The sequence below is a fragment of the Antechinus flavipes genome, chromosome 2, assembly GCF_016432865.1.
Source record: "Antechinus flavipes isolate AdamAnt ecotype Samford, QLD, Australia chromosome 2, AdamAnt_v2, whole genome shotgun sequence".
Lineage (NCBI taxonomy): Eukaryota > Metazoa > Chordata > Mammalia > Dasyuromorphia > Dasyuridae > Antechinus > Antechinus flavipes.
The window spans coordinates 431,093,386-431,109,740 of NC_067399.1; the positions used below are offsets into that span (position 1 = coordinate 431,093,386).

Here is a 16,355-nt window from a genome sequence, read left to right on the forward strand (position 1 = left end):
TATGAATTGAAGAAATGTCTGACTTTAAGAATAACTTTTTAAAAAAAGAAATACAATTTTATTTTCTTGTACTTTCAAGCACACAGTGTCACTAAATCTCAGAATTGAAATGGACCTCAGAGGTCATCTCTTTCAACCTCTCACCCTATTCAGGAATCTCTTCTTTAATATCCCTGACAGAATTAGGTTCTGCTTGAATACCTCCAAGGATAGGAAGTCACTACTTCCCAAAATACTCCCTTCTAAAAGGACTCATAGAATCTCAGAGTTAGGAGGACAGAGAATATCTAACCTAATCTAGAACTGAACTGAAATCCCACCTAAGAAATTCCCAACAAATGACCTGCTAAGCTTTACTTAAAGGCCTCCAGTATTTAAGGATTCACTACATGACAAAGTAGCCAATTCTACTTTGGGGCATTTCTCTGGAAGTGTTTATGCCAAAACTGGCTTCATTACAACATCTATCCATAGGCCCTGGTTCTATCCTTTGGGAATGGGCAGAACTGAGTCCAATCTCTTTACAACATGATAGTCCATCAAATAGACTTCAAATAGAAAATAAAAATCAAGTTTCCCAGAGTCTTCTTTCCTTTTGGCTAAATATCTACTATTTGTTCAGGTGATCTTCATGTGATATGGTTTCCAGTTCCTTCACTATCCTGATCATTTTCCTCTGGATATGTTCAAGCTTGTCCATATCACTAATTAACCAAAACCTGAATAGAATCTCCTTATATATAGTTTAGTCAGGGTAAAGAACAATTAAATGACTGTCTTCCTCATCTAGACATTAATTCCTTATTAACACAGTTTAAATGAAGTTAGGGTTTTGTTTGTTTATTTGTTGCTACCATGTGAGCTTAGAGAGTTAAGAACGTCATTAAAACCTATATCGGGTGAGAGAATTGCTTAATTTGGGATTATTTCCCATACCAATGAAATCACAGGGCCAGATCCCATTTCCATATTTATCTTTGGGAATTTTCAGGCTACTACAATTTGTGATCTAACCAAAACTTTCTGTCACTGTATTTGTGCAGTTTTTCCACCCAAGTAAAGATGTTTAATATTTATCCATAGTAAATATCATCCCAGAGATGTTAGGTAGCACAATGGATACAGTTCCAGGCCTGGAGTCAGGAACACTCAGCTTTGTGAGTTCAAATCCAACCTCAGACACTTACTGTGTGACCCTGATCAACTCACTTAACCCTGTTTGCCTTGGTTTCCTCATCTGTAAAATGAGTTGGAGAAGAAAATGACAAATCATTCCAGCATCTCTGCCAAAAAAACTCCAAATGGAATCACAAAGTCAGACCCAACTGAAAAATGTCATCTCATTAAATGTGGGTAATTAGTAATATATTAAGTATATATACAATAATTATATATATAAATAGTAATATATTAGGCATATGTGCAATAAGTAATATATTAAGATTTTTCAAATCGGTTTTTTCAACTCTGTTATTGAATGAATGACTGATGGATCCATTCATTACTAATCCACTAAATCACAGAATATTAGTGCTAGAAGGAACCTAAAGATTGTTCAGGAAAATCCCTTAATTTTACAAAGTACATGAGACCTTTAAAAAAAAAAAACTGCCATCTAGAGAGGGAAAGGAAGAGACCCAAATGCAGACCTTCTGATTCATGGTCAAATATTTTCTCTACCACACCAGCTAGGCCACTTCTTCTTAATCATATATAGATGGCATTTTAAAAGTTCTTAATTGTACTTGAGAAGTTTGTTCTTTTCAGTATTTTAAGTATTCCCCATGCAATCTTGGCATCTCTGAAGAGTTGAGAACTACCCCTGCGCATACTCACACAGGAGGACTGGCACTTGGTAAATACTGGTTGGATGAGTGAATAAAAATAAACTACACCAAAATGAACACTGGATGTAAAGACAGAGGTCCTGAGTTCGAGTTCTTTCTCAGCAACTTATAATCTGTCTACATAGAGTGGCAAGTCATTTTAATTATCTGGGCTCTAGTTCTTCCTACTCTTTGAACTGAGGGGGTTGCATAGATAATCTCTAAGAGTATTTCTTCTAACTATGACATTTTGTGAATCTGTGAAGAAACAACCTGAGTTTCTTAATTTCAAATGGAGTTAATTATACTAATGTTCCCTATTTCATGGGCTTACTATGAGGATTATATAAGGTAATGGACAAGAAAAAAATTGTTGCTTGGTTATTACTATTATTAGTGCCAGAATAACTTTCCCCTATTATATCAAACCCCGCCTGCTGCCAGAAAATCAGTTCTATTGTACTGAGAAAGTGAACAAAACACAAAATCTCCTTCAGAAGCCAACTGTGGCCTTCCAGGTTTCTAACAAGTTCCAGGCCTCAGGACAACTCCAGCCACAGACTTGCCTTGCAATCAAGCCACCATGGGCACCATCCCAAACTCACCAAGAACCAGTTTGCCTGGGTGCAATCTGGGCAGTGCCAAATATGTTGCTGCAGTTTTACCCAGCCACACTCAGTTTTGAAAGTTTCACATCCTCTTTTTGCTCTGACCCAACCCTCAAATTGAAACCCAGAGCCAAAACAAGGGCCCGAAGAAAAGGGCCAGGCATTCCGATGAGCAGGTTGCTGTTCTGTTATACACACTGATAACACAGTGATGATGATAGAAGCCTTTTTCCATCAGTTCAGACTATAGTTAGTTCTCCCTAGTTTGAAATGAAATGGGATTTGCAATATGCATGTATGCATGGAATCTATCCTCAACTCACAGACTGTTAAAATATGATATTCAGAAAATTAGAGCAGAAAGGAGCTTTAGACTATAGAATGTTAGAACATAGAATTTGGAATATATCAGCTCTGGGATACAGAATGTTAGAACATAGGATGTATACTCTTAGAACATAAAAACATAGAGCAGGAAGTGACTTTGGAACATAGGATGTTAAATCAGCCATAGGCCCTAAAGATCATGTAAGTCTCACCACTGAATTCTATAAAGAACAAAAGTTAGGCGCAAAAAGGAAAAAATCCATAGTCAGTCATACTCAGTGTCAGAGCTGACAAGCCTCTGGCATCTCAGATCTAAGACTTTTTCCTGTATCCCACAGTCAGTCACAGTCTTTTATTGCCATTATGTGGGTATTTGTTTTCTTTTCTCAAATAGATTATAAACTCCTTGAGGGAAGCAATCAAGTATTATAGTTTCCTTGTATCTCCAGAGTACTCAAACCAGTCACAGTCAGATATTCAATTAATACTTGGTTTGACTCCTCCTACAGGCTCCAGCACAGCCTGCTCCCAGTTGAGGCATTCCGTAGCCTGTTTCCTTCCCATCCTCCCTTTCCCTGGATTCCTTCCCTCAGTAACCGTCTCCTCCCTCCACCCCCACAAGACACACCTGTCAGCTGGCATCTCAACATTAGTTTCTCATTTGACAGTTCCTGGGCCCTTCTAGCCTAGGCAAAGGAAGTTTTGTTCTGGTGAATATACCACAAATGTTATGTAACCCCTTGACAACAAACAAATATGCATGACAGAGGGACGTAAATAGAATCATAGGAGAAAAAAAATCAGATCTGCCACTGTTCATTGCTAACGAGAGTTGTATTTAAAGTCAGAGAACAAGAGTGCACGGCTGTTCCTACCTGTGTGACCTTGGAGAGGTTAAGCCTCAGATCTTTCACTGTGAAAGCGTTTGGAGGAAGGAAGAGTCACATTAAGTGGCTTCTAAGTCTCTTTTTGCTCTACAATTTCATATATCAGGAAAGGCAGTTACTGGTCAAAGCTCTAGAGACTGAAAAAATTTCATATAATTAAAATAATTCCAAAACATGAATGATCACACTAAGATATGTGCTGAATTAGGTCATAAGCCTGCTGAATTAAGAAATTTTCAAGCATCCTAAAAGGAGAAAATGTCTTAGATGTTTCCTGAGTGAAACAAATAGTTCTTTAGAGTTCAAATCTATTCACTTGCTTACTAACTATATGACCTTGGGAAAATTTATTTTATTTTTCTAGGCCTCAGTAACCTATTCTGTTAAAAGTAAGAATTTTAGGCTATATTAACTGCTCTCTTCCTCCCCCCCCCCAAATCTATCAACTTCAATTGTTACCTTTAAAGTCAAATTCCAACTTCTTAGTTCAGCATTTAAAACCATTCACAACCCAGCTCCAATCTCTTTTTCCTTCTCACGATGCATTATTGTCTTTCACCGTCACTAGGGTCCAGTCAAACTGGTCTTGCTGTTCCTCATACACAATACTCTATACCTCCCACCTCTGTACTTTTGTGTTCCCCATGCCTAGAATGCACTATGTCCTCATCTTTACCTCTTAGAATCCCTAATGCTCTTCAGTTCAAGTGTTGCCTTCTACATGAGCTTTCCAGATCCCCAGCCCCCAGTTGTTAGTGCTTTCTGTTTTGTTATATGCATACAAACACACACACATATATGTGTATATATAGTAGTATATATTGTGTATATGTATATATATATTGTATATTATATATATAAATTGTAGGCATATATATATATATGCCTACAATTTGGTCACAAAGGATCAAAGAATATTTTATATGTATATATATATATATATATATATATATATACACATAGACTTATACACACACACACACACACACACACACACACACATATATCAACATGTTTCCATATGTATATAGATACCCCAAAACAATGAAAACATCTTGGGAACAAGAGTTATATGCCCACCAACACCCAGCATAGTATATGGCAAGTAACAGAGCTTAACAAATGATCTCTAAGGTTGCTCCCTACCCCGAATTCTATGATTCTAGATAGTCTTTTTATGTTACTTCCAGAACTAAGATTCTTTGACTCTCTGTTAGGAGGTTAGTGGAAGCTAGGAAAGTTATGAAAGGCCTTTTAGAAAAGGAAAGGGCCACAAGGGGGACAAATAAATGAGATAATAGATATCAAAGTGCTAACATATAAAAGAGCTGTACAAGAAAAAGACCGAGAGTATCCCACATGGACTATGATTACACAGTGTACTAAAAACATCAAGCATCCAGAGTTTGACTGAGATCACAATGCGCACACCCAACCTGGCAACCAACAGGAAACACAGGAAGGCCTGTGTGTTGTCAGAGAACAAGTATGATATTGAAAGTCAAAAGACTTGGGTTCTAGTTCTGACTCTGCCACTTGATAGCTCTGTGTTCTTTAGATCATAGGTTTAGAGATGGGAGAAAAATTGTTTCGGTTGTATCTGACTTTTCAAATGACCCCATTTGAGATTTTCTTGGCAAAGACACTGGAATGGTTTGCCATTTCCCTCTGTAGTTCATTTTACAGATGAGGAAACTGAGACAAACAGAATTAACTGGCTTGCCTAGGGTCACACAACTAATAAGTGTCCAAGACTGGATTTGAACTCAGGAAAATAAATTTTTCTCATATCAGGCCCAACATTCTATCCACTATCTAGCTGCCCTAGGAAATACCACCTAATCTACACTCTTTATTTTACAAATAAGGTAACTGAACCCCAGATAGATACCTCCAGACATCTACAATCTATAAAATGAGGGTGTAAAGCTGATGTCCCTTCTATGGCAATCTATGATATCATGTTTATGATTATATGGTTTGAGGTCTTTCCAATACCATCACTCTTATGTTCTTATTCTGAAATCTTGAGTTGTAAATTCCTTGTTCTAGTCCCCTCGTCTCAAGACACAGACACGCGCGCGCGCACACACACACACACACACACATTCTATAGTACCATATGGTAACATGAGAGTGACTCTGGGTTCTCAAAGACTCTGCCAGCAGAACATAAATCTGACATATTTGTTAAGATGGAACAACTGAATAGGGACCTCAAGATGGGCTATCACTCTTATCTGAGGATTAGTCTGGCTAAATTTAAGGAATCACAACACCAGGTTATGACATTTTTTGGCCATAGCAACTCATGAAAACCATCTCTGAGAGTACAGAAGGCTTGCAGTCTGCCTGGAGGAAAAGTACTCATGCCCCTGAATGGAACATATTTTATGTGCAATGGCTTCCTTCCAAAATCTTATGTTCTAAGGTCCTTTGCAGTTCTAATATTTCACTGCTCCGTGTTTTACGGTCTCTTCCAGCTCTGATGTTATGTTCTAACACTCTGTGATCCTAAGAGAATTCCTTGCCATTAGTAAAGTTAAGACTATAAGAGAGCTTTGCTGACAGATGGGGAGAAGGGATCCTCTGTTTGGAAGCCGGAAGCAGCTATTCAGTTAAGAAACAAATGAAAGATTCTGAACTCTGTTCAGAGTAAGTCCTTTCCAGTCATAGGGGGCAAAAACCAAACTAGCACCCAGATACCTGATGTAAAAATAGAAGGATGAAGAGGAAAGGGGGTAAAAGAATGTGTTTACTTTTTCAATTGTCATATAAGTGGCTTTTAAGGACATTTGAGTCATTCCATAAAATAGCAGTCTCTGTTCACCAACCCTCTCACCACTCATAAACCTGTCTGAACCAGCAGCCTCCCTGCAGCTCCAGTACCACCTGGGCACCTTCTATTGTGGCAGCACTTAAAGAAGGATGGAGTAGTGGATAAAGCACCCAAGGTTGGGGGGTGGGGTGAAGTGGAAGAATAGGAAAAGGGAAGATCACCAGACTTTGATTCTAATGTTGCCTCTGAGTAATGGATTTTTTATCTTTTAGTTTGCTTTTCTTTGCATCCTTTTCCCTTAGCACAGTGGCTGACACATTGCAAGTATTTGACAAATGCTTGTTGACTGACCGTATGACATCTGGACAAGTAATGTTCCTTTTCTGAACAGCAGATTGCTTCTCAGTAAGAAGACACAAATTCTTATTCTAATTTTGCTACTTACTACCTGTGTGATCTTGAGCAGAAAGATGCTGAGAGTGAACAATACCTTTCAAAGATTTGGGTTTAAATCCCATTCAGTTCTACTATTTGCTAACTGTGTGACCCTGGACAAGTCACAACCCCTCTGAGTCTCTATAAAGTCATCTGTAAAATGAGAAGATTGGACCAGATCCCTTCTTGCTTCAAATTCTATGACCCCATGTGACCTTAAAAAAAATTATGTGACCTGGGATCATTTGAGTCCTGTCCAGTTCTAAGTTTCAAATTTCTAATGCTGAAGTAGGGCTAGAAGAGACTTTAGAGATCATCTAACTAAAGCTTGTCCTGATCTCCTCCCTTTCACTATTCTTCCTTCTTTTCCTCTCCAAGGAAATCAAAGAGGAGATTTAGTGACTAGGGATCTGCTTCAGGTCATAAAGCCAGCTAGTTGAAGAGTGGGTGAAAGGAAAGTGAATCTAGAGAACCATTCATCAGACTTCCAAATGAACTCATTCTGCCTGCCTGGCCAACCAACTAGCCCCTGTCCTTTATATTTTGTTAGGAAAGAGAGAGGCTGTCATTTGGAGGAGAAGCAGCACTTTCATAACAGCTAAATCATCTTTCTTTTATAACCATCTGGTCTTGGTAGGTTCAGAGATCTCCAAGGAAAGGCAGAGTGAGAATATAAATTTTTGGGGCTGCCATGCACAGCATGCAAGGAGATGGCTGTCCATCACCTCATATCCATGAGTCAGTCTTTCTGATGTAAACAGCAGACAGTAAATCTAACAGGAGGCAGTTTGTGGTGCAACAGGAAGAGGGCTACATTTAGAGTACGGAGTGTTCAGTCTGAATCTCAGCTCCAAGGCTTTACTAGATATGAGACCCTCAAAGAAGTCATTTCCCTGCTCTGGTCTCAGTTTTTTCATTAACCAAATGGGGATGTGTTGTCGTCCACAGGAAATCATGGTAGGGGATCATCAAATGATTTCACGGTCAGGTGGGTCAGCAGGCACTGGAACCCAGATGGACTTTTCCTCCCTCTTTCCATTGTAACACTATCTTTTCATGAATAATTTTGGAACAAATAAGTAATGGGAAATTGACAGTTTCCTATTGATAACAAAAATAATTTTATTATTTAATAATTATTAAATATATTTACATCTCAATAATACATAAATAGGTGTACTAATGAACAACATACTTAATAAGAAATAGACTAGGAAAATCAGAGGAGCTTCACTTAGATTAGGATTACTTGAGATGTATTCATTATTAACATTCATTGCCAACAGACTTAAGCTATGTATAAATGCAATTCCAGGAAGTGTGGTATGAAAAAAAGGAAGACTAGAGCTAGAGCTCCAGCCAGAGCCCTGGGTTCGAGTCCCCTTCGACAATTTATAGCCTTATGACCATAGGCAAGGCCTTTCCTTCTTCTCCTGAACCTTGAGCTCCTCAATACAATAGAGATGATATTTCCCCTGCATGTCTCACAAAGCTGTGGGGAATAGCATTAGATAAAACTGGCTAACACCACAGAAATGTGAAGTCTTATTTTTGTTACTATTAATTCACCATTAAGTCACTGGACAGCTATTTCAAACAGTTACCTGTGGTTTCCAACAAGAACGTTCCGCTGGGGGTTTTGGACAAACAGGTGCAATGATGTCACAGCAAAACAATTTATTTACTGTAAACTTTAGACTTTGCTCATTCAACAGCAGAAGCTGACCCTTCTGGGTCCCAGCCTCCAATAGCCCATGTGAGCAAATAAGAGGAGGAGACAAATCCACTTTGACAGCCAGGTCCAGCTGGAGCATCCACGAGGCCCAGAAGGGAAGGCTTGCTTCTCCAGATAGAAGTCCCAAGTAATACCTAACCCTAATACTTGACAAATGAGGTAGATCTATAAAAAAGCCATTCAAACTAGATTCAGGTCCTCAAAGCCTGAGACCCTTGAAGTAGGAGAAACCTTTCCAAATTCCATTCCAGGCAGAATCCAACTGTTAAGAAATGAGGAATCCTTAGAAAGAGTGGGTGAGTTGTTTGGTGTCTTGATAACTTAAAAAAACCAATAAATAGCCAAAGACAGTTCTCCTCCCCCCTGCCCGTCTCTCTACTGGTTGTGTAGACATTTCTAGCTCACAAGTTAGAGAAGGCTTAGTGTTTGGAAGTTTATGATGGGATTTTTTGTTGCATTTTTTTGGGGGGGGATTGTGGTGGTTATTGTTTTATTAATTGTTTTCCCCCACCTTGCTTGGTTTGCTGAGGGCTTTTACCAACCAGAGAAATAGTCACAAGGGGGTATCATCAAGAGTCTGATCCTGGATCTCTAAGTCGGCGCTAGCATTAGGCACAGTACCTGCACAGTTCAAAAAGTCCTCAGTGCCTGGAAGGTCTTCATACAGCATCTCCATCTCCTTCTCCTGCTCAGTATGATAGTTCCCATGTTCCCCATTGTGTTCACTTCTCCCATTGCTGTTGCTGGAATAGCCATTTCCATAGAGCTTCAAGGATGACCTCCTGAAACAAAGGAGCTCCTGAAAGGCATACCTGAAGTCGGGGCTCCTGCAGTAGATGAGCGGGTTGAAGGCTGAGTTGGCATAACCCACCCAGTTCAGAAAAATGTATACGTATTTGGGGACGATGTTGTCCTGTATCACATGGACAATGTTGACGATGAAGAAGGGCAGCCAACAAAGGGTAAAGGTCCCCATGATGATACCCAAGGTCTTAAGAGCTTTATGTTCCTTCAAGCAGAACTTGGAAGATCTTCGGTGACTGGTCCTTCCATTCTGCTCCATCTGGCTGCTGTTCTGGACATGAAAGCGGCCCTCTGACTTATCTATCTTCTGAAGTTGCTTCTTGGCCACCTGGAAGACCCGGGAGTACACAAATACCATGACAACCAGAGGCAGGTAGAAAGACACAATAGAAGAAGCAATGGCATATGCCTGGTTAGTGAAGAAGTCACAGCAGGTCTCTTTCTCATAACACCTGAGAGCTTCCTCATGACTGGCACGGTACCAGTGCATCTGAATGGGCAGAAAGGAGGTGAGCGCGGAAACTACCCAGACCACTAGGATGACCACTCTGGCCTTGCCCTTGGTAAGCAGGCTCTGGTATCGAAAGGGTGCTGTGATGGCGAAGTAGCGGTCCACAGCAATAACACAGAGGGTCTCGATGCTAGCTGTGACACACAGAACATCAATGGAAGTCCAGAACTCACACCAAAAGTTCCCAAAGGTCCACATTTCCATGAGGATGTGACTGGCACCAAAAGGCACTACGGCCAGCCCCATAACCAGATCAGCACAAGCCAGCGATGTGATGAAGTAATTAGTGACAGTCTGCAAACGCTGGAACCTGGCTATAGCTGTGATGACCAGCACGTTGCCAAAGACAATGGCCAGGACTATAGTGGACATGACAATGCCCAAGCCCACCATCCACGCTTCATCCCTCTGAGTGGTGTTGTTTAGAGTGCTGTGGCTCGAGTTGGCAAACATGGCCCCCCCCAAACGGTCCCCCCGGGGGGCGGGGCCGTCCCTAGAGATCCACAAGCCTTGACTGAGGGTGCCTCGCTGCCAATCTCTTCTCGGCAGAGGCTCAGCTCCCTGAGAGTCCCAAACAGCTGCTGGCCGGACACGAGCCCGTCATTCAGCCTCCGCGTAAGGTGCACAGCACTGCCAGCAACGAAGGGAAGGAGGAAAGCAGGGCGCGCCCCGGGCTGAAATCACAAACAGCGAAGAACGGCAGCTACTCGGTGCAAACGCGCAGACTGCAAGTGCTCCGAGCCCGCTACGCGCCCCGGACTTCAGAACTTCGGTTGTTCCCTGTCCCGCCTCCAGATGACGTTAGGTTACTTTCAGCCAATGGTGTGAGGGAGACCCCGCCCCTTTCCCTCTCCCCTAAGCTGCTGGGAGCCCCGGTCCGCCCCCGGAGCCGCACCTTATTCAGGGCGCGCAGAATCTGGAAGCCCTGGGTGCTAGGTTTCCGCGGGAGCCCCAGGCGATGTGCTGGCATTGCATGGTGGCCATCCCCCTGGGAGTCAGCAGAACCCAAGAGAGACACACATGCAATGAGACATAGGCGACACTGAGAGACAATCACTTACAGGGGCGCACTGACAGACCGAGAAAGAAATTGGTGTATACGGACACAATCATCCAGAGAGAGAGAACGAGAGAGACATAGGTACACAGTCACACACGAAGACGCAAGAACATCGAGTAATTCTAATTATGTAACCATAATATCTAGATACACATAGACATAAAGACACATGGGTACAAGACACAAAGAGACAGCGTTGTAAACATTGGGACAGGCGCATTTGCGCAGAGACAAACGGGCGACGGGTAATACACACAGACGCAGAAATAAACATGCTCACACAAGCATAAACACACTTTTTTTTTGGATTAGGTGAAAAACTTAAGTCTGACAGATTAGTCAGTTAGTCAACAAATATTATTAAGCACAAGTAGTCCCTGCCCTCAAGGAGGTCACATTCTAATGAGGACAAAGACACACAAACAATTATGTAAACAAGATATACACGAGGTTTCTCTCAGGCAGGTAGTCTCAGAGAGGGATTGGGAAACGCTTCTTCCTTCTTGTTTTTTTATATTTAATATTTTTTATTTTCCTAGTCACATGAAAAACAATTTTTATACTTCTTTTTAAAACTCTGCGTTCCAGATTTTCTCTTTCCCTCCCCACTTCCACACTCCTTTAAGAAGGCACATGTAAAGTTACACAAAACATTCCATAAAAATCATGCAGTGAAAGAAAACAGATCTCCCCCATACCTCCCCCCCAAAAAAATCAAGAAAAATTAAAGTTTTTTTTTAAAGCATATGCTTCAACCTGTATTCAGATACAAGTAGTTCTTTCTCTAGGTATGGATAGAATTTCTCATCTTTTCAGTCTTTCAGATTAGTTGTGGATCATATTTTTGAGAATAGCAAAGTTCACACAGCTGCTCAGTCTACATTGCTGTTACTTTGTACACAGTACATTTCACTTTCCTTGAGTTCATGGAACACTTTCCAGGTTTTTCTGAGATCATCCTACTTGGGAAAGGCTTCTTTTAGGTGGGGTTCTACTGTTTGAATGCCAGTGAAATCCCTGTTTAGCAGGACAGATATTTCTTTTTCATACTCAGGCTCACACGTTTAGAGCTGTAAGAGACCTCAGGGTCACATCTAGATCTTCCTTTCATTTTACAGATGAGGAATACACAATCCATAATGAAGTAATGACTCATGACAAAGTTTCAGGCAGTGAATGACAGAGATAGAATCTTAACCCTCATCCGCTTATTCCAAATTTAAGGCTCTCTCCATTGTACCCTACTGAATCACAGAGAATTGGGTTTATTTCCTTTTTCTTGTATTTCTTTTTTTGGAGGGGAGGAGAATGGAGTTAAAGTTGGGACTAGGGACCCAGAGAAACATCTTGCTTATTTTTAATGCAGAGGAGAGTAGTTTTTCAAGTCTGGTGTCATTTTCAAGTGAGAATACTTCATGTATCAAGGTTAAGTATCAGATTTATTGTACTCTCACACCCTGATTTCCATACACACTTGCATAAGTTTGATAGACTACTTTGCACATCTGCACATAGTCACATGGAACAAACATCAAAGCTCACAGAGATTAGATTGACACCTGCATTTGTAGAAGGAGTTCCCCCATCTGGGAGTTCCCTATACTAATGAAATCACAGGGTCACAGGATCATTGGATTAATGCAAGAAGGAACCATAAAAGTCATCTCTCAGGTTCAACTTCTTCACTTTACAGATTAGGAATTGAAGTGCAGAGAAATTGAGTCACTTACCTAAGATCACACAGGTAGTAAATGAGTGAATTTGAAAAGAGTAAATGTACTTGGTACACCATGATAACTGGTGCCTCGTGCTTTACAAATAGTCTAATTCTTATAACAATCCTATAAGATACGTATTACCTTTTCCTGTCTCCCCCCTTTTTTTCTAGAAGGGGGAATTGAGGTTGAGAAAAGTTAAATGACTTGCCTAAAGTCAAAAAACTAATTAGTGACAGAATCAAGATTTGAACTCAAATCTTCTGCCTGCAGATCCCAGGTTCTTTCCACTACCTAACATTGATAGTTATATAACAACAATTTTCATTTATCTACACTTGATGATTATGAATCATCTTGTATCCATTATCTTCTTTGATCCTTACAGCAGGGATAACATCAGAAGCAGCAGTTAAAATAGTTCTGAGAGCAAAGGAATGCAAGTTATAATAGTCCTGAGAGCAAAGAAAAGGCACCATTTTCTAAGTGAGGAAACCAGAAACTGAAGCAAAAAGCAGGTTTGGACAATAGTCTTGCTATAGTGGACCTAGACCTTAAATTCATGTCTCCCAGTACAGACTCTGGCATCAAACACAATCCTGCCTCTCTATAACATGAAGTTCTTTGCAAAGCCACAGTACATAGTTTCCAAAGACTTTGAAACTTATTAGAGGCAGAATGGTATAACAGAGATTTCACCTAAGAGAATCTGGGTCAAGTTCTGCTGATATGTTTGAGATTCAACATCAATTGATGAGATTGAAAAAGGCAATTGGCACCAAATGTTGGGTTCTATCATGTGAAGAATTCACAGTGTCTTCTCTTTGACAAAAGGTAAGTTTATTTATAAGAGACCACAGGCAAAATGAAGAGGTAAAATAGATAACAGGAATGGTAAATATGAAATAGATTTGGGGAAACATATAACAATTAACAAGAGAAAAGACAAGTTCCCTAGTAGAACTCACAATTAACCAGGAGAAAGGGAACACCCAAGAGGTGGGAATATGCTATTGACTGGCAAGCAAAATCTATAGGAGAGTCAGCTAGCTAGCTATAAGGAGAAAGAGACCTTGAGGCATAATGCTGTGGAAACTAACCAAAAAGGGATTCAGTAACGATGGCAGAGGCCATAGACAGGTTTTTAAGGGAAATTGAACCTTAGGAGTTTGACATCTAATAGGATACAGTAAGGTGGGTTTATCCAAAATTTCCACAGGGAGTGGACCTGTAAGACTGAGCTGATCCCCATCAGTACTCTTTCCTGCTTTCCTCAGTAGTTTTATCAATACTTAAGACTTTCTATGCCAACCTCACCTAGTTACTTAGGACCTCATCACTGTCGCTGATACATACTGGCTGTATGATCCTGGGCAAGTCACTTAATGAATGTCTCAGTGTTCTAGGCAACTTTCTAAGTCTAAAACTTGCTAAAATGGTGTCTATCTGTATTTGGAGAGGAAATCTCATTTGAGTGCTCTCTATACCAACAAAATCATGCCTATCTGATGTCCCTGTTAGTCTTTTTATGTGACTAAAGCTCATGTTTATTGAAACAAATTTCCGTGGAGTAGTTAGCAAAATCAATTTAATAAATTATGTACATAGGTGTTTTATCCAGTGCAAATTGCTCATTGCCACACACTAATGTTCACATAAATATTCAATAGTGGGTACCTATTTTAAGTGCTATTTTTTTACAAGTGAGGAAACTGAAACGCAGAGGGCTTAAATCGCTTGTTCAGAGTTCACATGGATAGTAAGTAGCAGAGCTGAAATTCAAACCCAGGTTATCAGACTACAAATCCAGGGCTCTTTCCATTGTACCACACTGCCTCCCAGAGGGAGGGGAGGAGAAGAGAGGGAAGGCAAAATTAAAAGTAGACCATAGACTTAGAGATGAAACGGATATTAAAATGTCTTCTCCAAGTTCCACCACCACCCCATTTAATAGATGAGGAAACTGAGACTTAAAGAATTTTAGTGATTTGTTCAAGTTTATACAGATAAATCCCCCTGCTAGCTCCCTCCTATTCTGTGTGTGTGTGTGTGTGTGTGTGTGTGTGTGTGTGTGTGTGTGTTTAGACATTCCCTTCCTTGTAGACAAGTTATTTCACTTTTGTCTTTGTAGCCCCAGCAGCTAGCACAGCCTTGCAGTTAATAAACATTTAATAAATGCTGTTTGAGTGACAATAAGTCGCTGAGTCAGGTTGGAACCTATGTCCTGTGACACCAAATTCAGAGTTCCATCTATTGTACCACACTGAGTCTATCTTCTAGGAGCAGAGTTGAGAAACAGCATCATGAACAGGCACAACGCCTATTTGCACAGCTGTTACACATCAAGAAATTATATGAATTGATGCAATAGTTATATATTGAGAACTTAGTGTGTACATATTATAGTTTGGAGGTAGAAGACCTGGGTTTGTGTCTTAAGCTTGGCTACCTTCCAGCCCTATGATCTTGAACAAGTCACTTCTACTCTGGCACTCAGTTTCCTCAACTATAAAATGTGCTCAACAGAATCAAAGGACCCTTTTAGCTAAAATCTTGTGATATATAAAATGTATACTATATGTATACCACATGCCTGTGCTTACACATTGAGCTGTGACATAATGGATTTGTTGGGAAATTAATGTTTGCCTTGTAACACTGTTTCCTTAAAAAATAAAGTTCAGTCTCTTTAGTTTTCATCTATCTTAATGTATCAGCTTACTAAGACTTGCTACCTACATCCTTGTGAATCTAACCAGGTGTCCAGCAAATCTAATCAAAAGAACTTTAAAATAAAATAAAAAAAAGTGGGGGAAGGAAACAATTACTTATGTATACAGAGGCAACTAAGTGGCATAGTTGTCAGAGGCTTGAAATCAGGAAAATCTGAGATCAAATCTAGTTAGCCTTATTTAGTTCTGTGACTCAGGGCAGGAACCTTACCCTCTGTGTGACTAAGCTGCATCATCTGTAAAAATGAGGATAATATCAGCATCCTTCTCCTATGGGTATTGTATATAAAATGAGAAAATATTTTTAAGGACTTTCCAAACCTTAAAGCATTATGTAAATGTTAATTATTTTATCTTTTGTTATTGTAAATTAAATTAGATACTATAGGAATTAGAAACCGTAGAAAGTAATAATTTGAATTTACTTAAAATAGATACTATAGAAAATAGCCACAAAGAAGAAATTGAAGAACCCAGAAATTCAGAGAAGACAGTATTCAGGAAAAAAAACAGTGATAAAGCCAATGGCTTCAAATATCTAAAATTGAAATAACAAATAAGAAAAACCATGGGTCCTAATTCAGTGGGGTAAAATAGACATCAGGGATATGACTGAGTCTTGGATGAAATCCATGACTGGATCATGGTTCTGGATGGGTATACTTTATTCAAAAGGAACAAAATAGTTAAAGTGTTTAGTGGTGAGGAGAGGAAATGTGGTGAAGAGTAGCAATGTACATTAATACTTAAATGAGCCAATGCAGGAACCAGTGGGGAAAACATGATGGAGAGGATCTGGGTAAAGGTCAGTAGTGTCAGGAATGCTAAAGTTCAGAATGAGTTTACTCTGGGAAAAAAAAGCTAAGGACAGAAATAATAACAAAAAGGTTGTAGTTGATATTACTTTTAGTTATAATAAGGTGGGATGGAAGTGAT

At 39.9% G+C, this 16,355-nt stretch overlaps 1 protein-coding gene across 2 annotated transcripts in view; it reads right to left on the reverse strand.

Annotated features, from left to right (window-relative positions):
- ADRB2 (adrenoceptor beta 2) overlaps positions 1-10,638 on the reverse strand; it is a 111,182-nt gene extending 100,544 nt beyond the window's left edge. The window contains exon 1 of one of the 2 annotated variants that reach the window (XM_051978951.1): positions 9,219-10,638. In XM_051978951.1, the coding sequence (XP_051834911.1) occupies positions 9,219-10,365 (1,147 nt within the window). In that variant the 5' untranslated portion in view covers positions 10,366-10,638. Of the gene's footprint in view, positions 1-8,466 lie in introns of both variants that reach the window. The other variant, XM_051978950.1, reaches the window with a different exon arrangement.
- Positions 10,639-16,355: the final 5,717 nt, after the last annotated feature.